This window comes from Quercus robur, chromosome 2, assembly GCF_932294415.1.
Source record: "Quercus robur chromosome 2, dhQueRobu3.1, whole genome shotgun sequence".
In the NCBI taxonomy this organism is placed as follows: domain Eukaryota; kingdom Viridiplantae; phylum Streptophyta; class Magnoliopsida; order Fagales; family Fagaceae; genus Quercus; species Quercus robur.
Genome location: NC_065535.1, coordinates 51587139 through 51596196, shown reverse-complemented (window position 1 = coordinate 51596196; position 9058 = coordinate 51587139). Strand labels below are relative to the sequence as shown.

The 9058-nt window shown below is 33.6% G+C and overlaps 1 protein-coding gene across 1 annotated transcript; it reads left to right on the top strand.

The window, feature by feature from the left end:
• The first annotated feature begins 1389 nt into the window (after window positions 1-1389).
• On the top strand, window positions 1390-2680 carry LOC126713930 (allene oxide cyclase, chloroplastic-like). Its single transcript, XM_050413894.1, has 3 exons — window positions 1390-1553; window positions 1634-1755; window positions 2176-2680. The coding sequence occupies exons 1-3, from the start codon at window positions 1526-1528 to the stop codon at window positions 2575-2577; spliced, it is 552 nt and encodes a 183-aa protein (XP_050269851.1). The 5' UTR covers window positions 1390-1525; the 3' UTR covers window positions 2578-2680.
• The last annotated feature ends 6378 nt before the right edge of the window (window positions 2681-9058 follow it).

The following is a 9058-nucleotide window of genomic DNA, read 5'->3' as shown; positions in this document are numbered from 1 at the left end:
TAAAATAATTTTTTGAGTATTAAAATAGTTTTTTTTAAGACACCATAATGCTAATGCTCTTTAAGGATCTAAATCTGCAAACGAAGGAGATCAAACCACTAAGGGTGAAAAAGGTCCGTGTTAGCATGCTAGATCCAACACATGAAAAAACTAAATCTTTCTAAAAAGGGCCCAATAACCCAATTCTTCCAAGGGTTACAACAGGGCGCAAAAAAGATAAAAGTCACTCGCAAATGACTAAATGAGAGGCCCGAAGACTTACAATGAAAAGTGATCCAACCATGGCCCAAGCCTATGATGGGTCCAACTTATGAAGTAAACCCATGGATGATTTTTTATTTTATTTTATAGGAAGCTGATGGATTAGTTTGGCAAGATTATGAATGTTTTATTAGTGACTTAGGGTTTGTTTAAATACAGTTTATTTTGTTGAAAATTGAAAACATTATAGAAAAATAATTTTTAAATGTGTAAATAGTGTCGTGGGATCCATTTTTAATCTTTTTTTTTAATAAAGTGGTTGTGGGTCCCGTGAACTACATGAACTGTGCACGGATGGAAAAGTCAAAAATCACGTCTAAAAAAAAAAAAAAAAAGGAAACATGAAAACTCAAAACGCACACAAAATAATTCCTATCCAAACAAACACTTAATGTCATATTCGGATGAGATTGGTGACAGTAACATAGTTGCATTTTCTTTAACATAAATTAAGAGAATAATAAGAGATCAATTTTTTGTTTCTCTCTTCTCCCAAAAAAAAAAAAAAGTTTCTTTCCTTTTTCTTTTGCACATTCATCTCAAAATGATCAAAATGTTAATTCTTGTTATTTTTGACTTGCAATTAATTTCTATTAGCGAGTTAATAATAGGAACTAAATTGACAACAAATTGAAAATGATAATGACTAAATGGACTACTATCAAAATGTATGAACCAATTTAATAATGAATTAATGACCTTAAAAATGTAAAAACCAAAATAATATTTTCACTTTAATTTTACACCCCAGATGTTATCCAAAGCCCCCAAGATGAAACCCATAGCAGTTGTAATTTGCCATACTCTCAAATCACTAGCCAAAATTACCAGCGGACGGCAAGGTAGTAATACAAATACCAAATAGCAGGTCTGTCCAAAACAAAGGTCAACATTTTCCATCCCCACTCCAAATTTCAAAGAAACGTGGGACAACTTTTATTTTATTTTATCATTTTTCCTAAGACCAAGGAAATATTCTATTCTAAACAGCACCATGAGCAATGAAAGACTCTTTTGACCAAACCCATACTTCATACTACATTGTAACACCGACCGACAAATCCCACGTGCCTAAAGCCCCAAGAAGGTGATCTTCCCCTATAGATTCGGACACGTACACGTGTCCGCAATCCAACGTATCACAAGCCGCACCCCCTCTATATAAACTAATAGCCTACCACCGTAAATGACACAACACTGCCTTATCCACCAATACTTTTTAATCTTCTATTACTATCCAGAAAAATAATTTCAGGAATCACCAATGGCTTGCTCAAGCTCTACAAGACCCAGTAAATATCTCTCACTTCACAGGCCTTCTTTGTTTGTTCCTCAAGTTCCTTTAATTGACCCTTTTGCTTTGTTTTTGCAGCCAAAGTTCAAGAACTGTTCGTGTATGAATTCAATGAACGTGATCGTGGAAGCCCTGCCTTCCTCAAATTGAGCCAGAAATCTGTCAATTCTCTTGGAGATCTTGTCCCTTTTAGCAACAAAGTATGTTCTTTTTAACTTCTTTTCTCATCCTCTTCTTTTAACATGAAACATAAAAGTTGAAAAGAAAAGCATGGGCTTTACTTGTTACAAATCAAATTATACAATCCTACTTTTGATATAAATAATTTACTGCAACTTTAGTACTATGTACCCACTTTTTTCATTATCATGTATAAGAAAAAGTCCACTGATAAATTTTTGTAACATTACTTTTACCACAAACCTAACATAATCGATACCACAAACCTAACATAATCGATTGTAAAGAGTGAATTTTAATTACCAACAGTTGACCGCTTCAATAAGTTAATTACCAAAATTTATTGTTGTAGAAACACTCTATTTATAAAGGTTATTTCGCATGTATGATTTAGGTTTGGGAGTCGAGTATTTTTTTTCCTTATCTTTTCATTGTTGCAGCTATATAGCGGAGACCTGCAAAAGCGGTTGGGAATAACAGCAGGCATGTGCATTCTAATTGAGAACAAACCAGAGAAGAAGGGTGACCGGTACGAGGCCACATACAGCTTTTACTTCGGGGACTACGGTCACATATCGGTGCAGGGACCATATTTGACCTACGAAGACACGTGTTTGGCTGTGACTGGTGGATCTGGGATATTTGAGGGGGTGTATGGGCAGGTGAAGCTGCACCAGATTGTGTTCCCCTTCAAACTTTTCTACACCTTTTATTTGAAGGGTATTGAAGACTTGCCACAAGAGCTTCTTGGTAAGCCAGTGGAGCCAAACCCAGCTGTTGAGCCAAGCCCTGCAGCTAAGGCTTGTGAGCCCCAAGCCACTGTTACTAATTTCACTAACTAAACTATTAGTAGGAAGATTATGATTGATGTAAACTTGGTGACTTGTTGTATTACTGGTCACAGGGATCAGCAAATAATATACAACGTTGCATTAATTATTACTACTAATGTTTTTCAATGGTTCATTTTAGTGCTTTTGGCGAGTTCCTAATTTTATATAAGTGACAACTATATATCTTGCTCGTTTTCGTCCTCTTACTAATTGTCACTGTTGAACATGTGGAAGTGGATTAATATTTTATTTGTGATGCCATTCCAGAAGTATGATAAAATATGGCAAATGATAACACTTGTTAAAATAGCACGGGTCTCACTTAATAAATAAAAAAATTGAATAAATAAGTGAAATTGTATAAAAGTTATCTAAAACTTACAAAGTTAACAAAATACTGATATAGAGATAATAATTCTTACACAAAGTACAAAAATTCTGATACAAGGTAAAACGCAAAGTAGGAGAGACAACCACCTCGCCAAAAAAGAAATCTATAGAGAAAGAACAAAAGCACAAAACACAAACAATAAACAATGAACAAAACTCTGACTAGACAAGTTACAGAATAGCGCTAGTGCGATGTCATTATTAAGTCCGGAAGGTTATCCTATGCAGCACACCTTCAAGATGGAATTTGGAGGCTCACTTGGCTAACTCACGAGGTATCATAGGTAAAGACTAAAGACAAAGCATATGTACATAATTAACTTTATGTCAACAATCATGACATGTGACCTTGAATGATGAAAAAAAAAAATTGCCACTACAAGCGAAAATGATGGTTCACTGGTCATGGTCACATATGCTATCAAGTTATAATAAAGTGTATAGTCATAAAAGAACTCTAGAATACAATGTTAGTTTGCCATAGAAAATACTCCGAATTAAAACTAATAAGGGCATTAGTATTAACTGTGTTATGCCAAATGCTATTTTACCACTCTAAAACTTACCTTTTCTATTTTAACATAGTGTTTAACATTTCACCATATATAGAATGTTTTATTTTTCCATACAACACATTGAAATAATACATACAATACATTAAAATAACCTTAAAAAAACTCCTATATTAAAAATTAAAAAAAACAAAAAAAAAACAAACAAACAAACACACGTAGCACCCACAGTACCACCCATAACTCACCCCACCAAATCAAAACCCACTACCACCACCACTACCACAAACCCACTACCACCAACCACCGGCCACAATTAACCAACCACAACCTCAAAACTCATCTCAATACAAGACACAATTGCCAAGATGAACTAGTGGCCACCAATCAACAATCACCACACAACTACCGCATCCTCCACAGCCCAAAACACAGCTTAAAAAAAAACCTCAACCAAATCTAGCCAAATACCCATAACAAACCCACAACCACCAATGACAAAAACACAACAACCGCCACCATACAACCACAACCCAAAACCCATAAACACAATTTGAAAAATTATTCAAGCTTAGGAGAGAACAAGTCGAGAAAGCTAGAGAAGAGTTTTGCCCATGAGGATTTTGGAGTTGTCGTGAGCGGCGGCAGTGTTTTGGAGGACCGGCCATGGGTTTTGGAGTTGTGAGAGCAGCGGCGTTTTTGCTAGAGAGACTAGCCATGGGACAGAGGAGAGAATACAATAGATATAGTAGAGAGTAGAGAGAAATCTTATTTGAGGGAGAAGAGAAGAGAGACAAGGAAAGAGAAAAAATGCTGGAGAGATCGGCCATTGCATCTAGTTTCTTATATTATTGGAGTCTAATTTCATGAAATATAAATTCTAGTAACTCCTTACTAAAATGATCAGGTCTGATACTTTGAACAATCAATTCCCATTAAATCTATCTCAACAAGATGCTTATTGTCTCTTATCAAGATGGTGGATTCCATCTTGAGGAATAGTGTTCCACAAACACAACATAAAGACTCCTTATTTTATTCAAATTTCATAAACTTAGTTTATAACACTACATACGATTACCCAACATATTAGGGTTTTGATAGTAAAAGATTTTACTCCAATATACATCAAAATAACTTATATTTTACTTAAGAGTTCACCATCCTCTCAAGATTAAGAGTTTATGCATTTGGCAATCATGAGGTCAATTATTGAAATGAAAGTAGTTTATAGGTTAAAAACTCAGTGGTCCAATTCAATGTATTCCAAATAAATCAATGTATTAATCAAAACTCTCCACTTCCATAATCAAAATAGATCATCATGATTGATACACTAAAGTCTTATTAGATGAAATTCCCAATTTCATTACCTATTACGAACTAAGATTTATGAGTTTATAAGGAATTGTGATTTAAATATTGTGTATGCAGATCTCATTCCCATACTTAAATCATGCACAATGCATCTCATGGACTATTCATTAAATGAATGTGTAATATCCAATGATTATATATTCTTAGATAATAAAACACTTTTATTAGTTGAAGAATGTTATGCAAATTGGATTTTAGGGCTTAAATCCCAACAATCTCTCACTTGCCCTCAAAGATAGTTTTGCATATATTATTTGTCACTCACTTCCCTTTAAAGTAATTCACAAGTATTCTTAGGCAAGGTCTAGAAAAAGGTTTCAGCCAAACTCATAGCAAAAATATCTTTGCTACTACTATATCCCACACACTTCTATCTCTTTAATGACTTAAGTAAAATGCCAATGACCTATTTAGGGGGAAAATCGTAGAGTTTTTAAATTATTAGGAAACTAAGGGTATGTTTGGTAACTGTTTTTTCCCCTTATTTTCTGTTTTCAAAAACAATTTTTTATTTTTGAAATTAAATACTTGTTTGGCAACCCAAAATGGACAGAAAACAAAAACTGTTCTCAAAACTCAATTTGTAAAGGAAACTAAAAACATACAAAAGGCTGTTTTCAATTTTTAATTTTCAAAAGTTAATGAAAACACGCGTTTAATTTAATGAATCTTCTCATTTAATAAGTTAGCATTAGAGTTCAAATCCTAGTAATAATATATTTTAGTTTTTTTTTTTTCAAAAAACTATATTTTTAATTTCAACTAACCAAACATATTTTTTATTTCAAAAATACAAGAAAATTGTTTTTTCATTATATTCTCAAAAACAAGTTTTTGAAAATAGAAAACAAAAACTGTTACCAAACATAACCTAAGTTGTTTGGATATCATTCAATTATATTGTAAAAAACATTAATAGCATTTAATAAGGCCTTACTTATGGGAAGAAGTTTTCAAATCTACTCAAACTCATTACACAATAATTTATATGATTATCCACATCTATTTTGATCACACTACCTATCAAGTCATTTAAACATGGCACGTGACTTCTTTTTAATGATAGTTCAATAGTTAGAAGAGTGGGATTTAAACCATGGGTGTGTCCATTGGAAATATTAGAAACTACCAGTTGAGACACAAGACCCTTGGTCACATGGCTATTAAATAAGTAATGTAATTAAAAATATTAAGGATGTTCATTTGAACCATTATTTAATGAGCCGTGGAAGCTTTCCTCCAAATCGGTTTAGAGAAGTTTTTTTATACTTAATAAGTTAATTTTTCATGAAAAATAAATAATCACTTAGTTATGATGGAAGAGAAGTGAAAGGTACAAGCCATAACACCTAGATATTTGTAGTGACACGCACTCAATTATTTTACACATATCAGAACCGATGAAGCCACTTGGTAGATTTGTTTTTTTCTCCAAATAAATAAAACTTGGTGGGAAGAAGAAGAAAAAGACAAAAAGGTAAATTACGTATTTGGTCTCTATCTCTTACACCATATTTTAATTTAATCCCTAACATTTCAATGGTGTCAATTTGGTTCCTAACCTTTCAGTGTTGTGTCAATTTAGTTTCTACTGTTATCTCTTGAATGGAAAAGTTTGATGTGTCAAATGACCTAAATAAATAAATTTCCACATCAACGGACACCTAGACTAACTTGTTAGCATAATCTTAAATTTTTTTTTTAATAAAAAAAACAACAACAACATATAAGTGAAAATGAGTAAATTTTGGATCAAGATACCTAATTCACGTCTATCAAAAAAGAAGAAAACTCTAATTCACAAATGTTTCACGTTTTAAAAAACCTAATTCATGAATGCTTCACGTTTTTGTGTTAGACGCAGTTGCTACTCTGGCTGTGGCAATCTCTTCTAGAATAATCACAATGAACAAGTAAATAAGAATCCAAACAAATTTCAATTGAGACTAAGAACTCTTCCAAGAAGATTTGGACCTTTTAGATGTGCCAACTTATGCATAGCAGATGGAGCTATCATGATTGGCGCTGAGATTTTGTAACCCAATACAATAGTTGACAAATTTATTATGCTTAAATCTACAAGAATTCTAGGCCAGAATATGAGAAGCAATGGAAAGTAATCAGGAAATAAGCCAGTTTGCAGCAAAAATAATTGCAAGAATTTCTTAATATATGTGATACTCCTGCTTAAGGCCTTAAAAGTTTTCATTGATCTTGCTTATTATGATATAACCACAAGCTAGCTTGAGGCAAATTTGGGTTCCCAAGCAAATAAATTTCTTGCACAAAGTAGACTTTGATAAATCATAATCAAAGCTGTAAGGACCCAAAAACCAAACGGCCCAAACCCACTTAAAATGGTGAAATCTATGCAACCCGGCAAGGCCCAAACCAATAAATATTTGTAAAGAGAGTGGGATAAAACAAGGGGAGGGGGCTTAGCCCGAGGATCTAATCAAAGAGGAAATGACCAAAAGTTAAAGTTTATGTATATAAGAGATTCTTTACAAGTTCGTCCGAGGACAAAGCTCTTACACTAGATAATACACTATTCACTCTCTTTCTCTTACTATTCTTTCTCTAATTTTCTGTCCTTCGACTAATTTTCTCTCTTTTTTCCCCCTCTCACCAAGAAACTCCCTTTCCTTATATACTCCTCAACCCATCGCATCTTGGCCCTTCATCCCCACTTACCCAGACTCTCCCTATGACACTTGTCCCCTTAAACTTCTATTGAAGGTGGTAAAAGGAGTTGCTTAATTATGAATTCCATTGTTCAGGTCACTTCCTCATCAATGCAGCTGATAAAGCTATTGCCAATCATTTAATGCGGAGGCAGTAGGTGAAGTTTCACTGGAAACTTCCTTCATCTACCACCATTCTCTCTCTAAACCCTATCCTCCTCATTCAGACTTCCCAAAAGTCTTTTGTCTCTTCTCCTCCTATCCTCGGGTAGATTTCCTCTTCAGGCTCAAAATGCCTTTGTAGTGACAACCACAGCTCGTTGTACCCTTCCTCGGTCCTTGGGCCCCCACAAAAGCCATTCACATACTATATACCATCAATATAGCAAAACTTGAAGCATTCATGAATTAGGGTTTTTTCCTTTTTTGATAGATGGGAGTTAGGGATTTTGATCCCAAAATTTACTCACTTTCACTTATTTGTTGTTGTTGTTGTTGTGTTTTTTTTTTTTTTTTTTTTTTTTTTTAAATTTAAGATTATGTTGACAAGTCAGTCTAGGTGTCCGTTGATGTGGGAATTTTTTTTAAAAATATTTTTATTTAGGCCATTTGATACGTCAGACTTTTCCATCCAAGAAATAAGATAGGGACTAAATTGATATGGCATTGAAATGTTAGAAACCAGATTAACACAATTGAAATGTTAGGGACTAAATTGAAATATGGTGTAAAAGATAGGAACCAAATATGTAGTTTACCCAAGATAAAATAGAATAAGCTTTTATTGTGAATATCATGAAAATACAAAATTTCAACTAAATTTATTTATTTATTTTTGCTATATTTTAATGGGCGGAGTGTAAAAATTGCGTGGATAAAGAGTGGTTAGGTAAATTAGGTATCCATTAATGCCAATATCAGTACTAGGTAGTTTTTTTTTTTTCTCCTCTGAGTGGTGGAAAATCAAATCAATATCTCTATAGACTACATTTGATAACGGATCAATCCTATTTCCATTTATGTTCATGATGATAAGAATTACATCAACATTATATATTACAAGTTACAACTCATTTTATTTTTTTCGCTAAAATAGCTTAATTTGCCATCAATATTACAACGCATTGTCCTATCTCATGAGGGTGTCAAAATCATCCACAACTAATACCTTATCACTGTAATCAACCCCCCCAACTAACCCGCCAAGATAGGCTTCTTGGTGCACAATACTCATGCCGGTGGCATGTTCCACGCACTAGTAGACGTGTCTAGCCGTCACAAGATCAATTTCCTCACAACATTTTCCGTCCAAATACCAAACCAATCTACAAGAAAAAGAAAGTTCTTCGTAGAAATTGGAACTTTCTAATTTTCCATGTGGACATAGATTACTGTTTGACCAGTCCCGTTTGCCATGATTTTTATCTTGCACCGTCCATCCGCACACTCGAAAAAATAAATATACACACGTGGATTAATTCTCACTATAAAAAAAATTCCTAAACCCTACTCTGTATATAAACACAT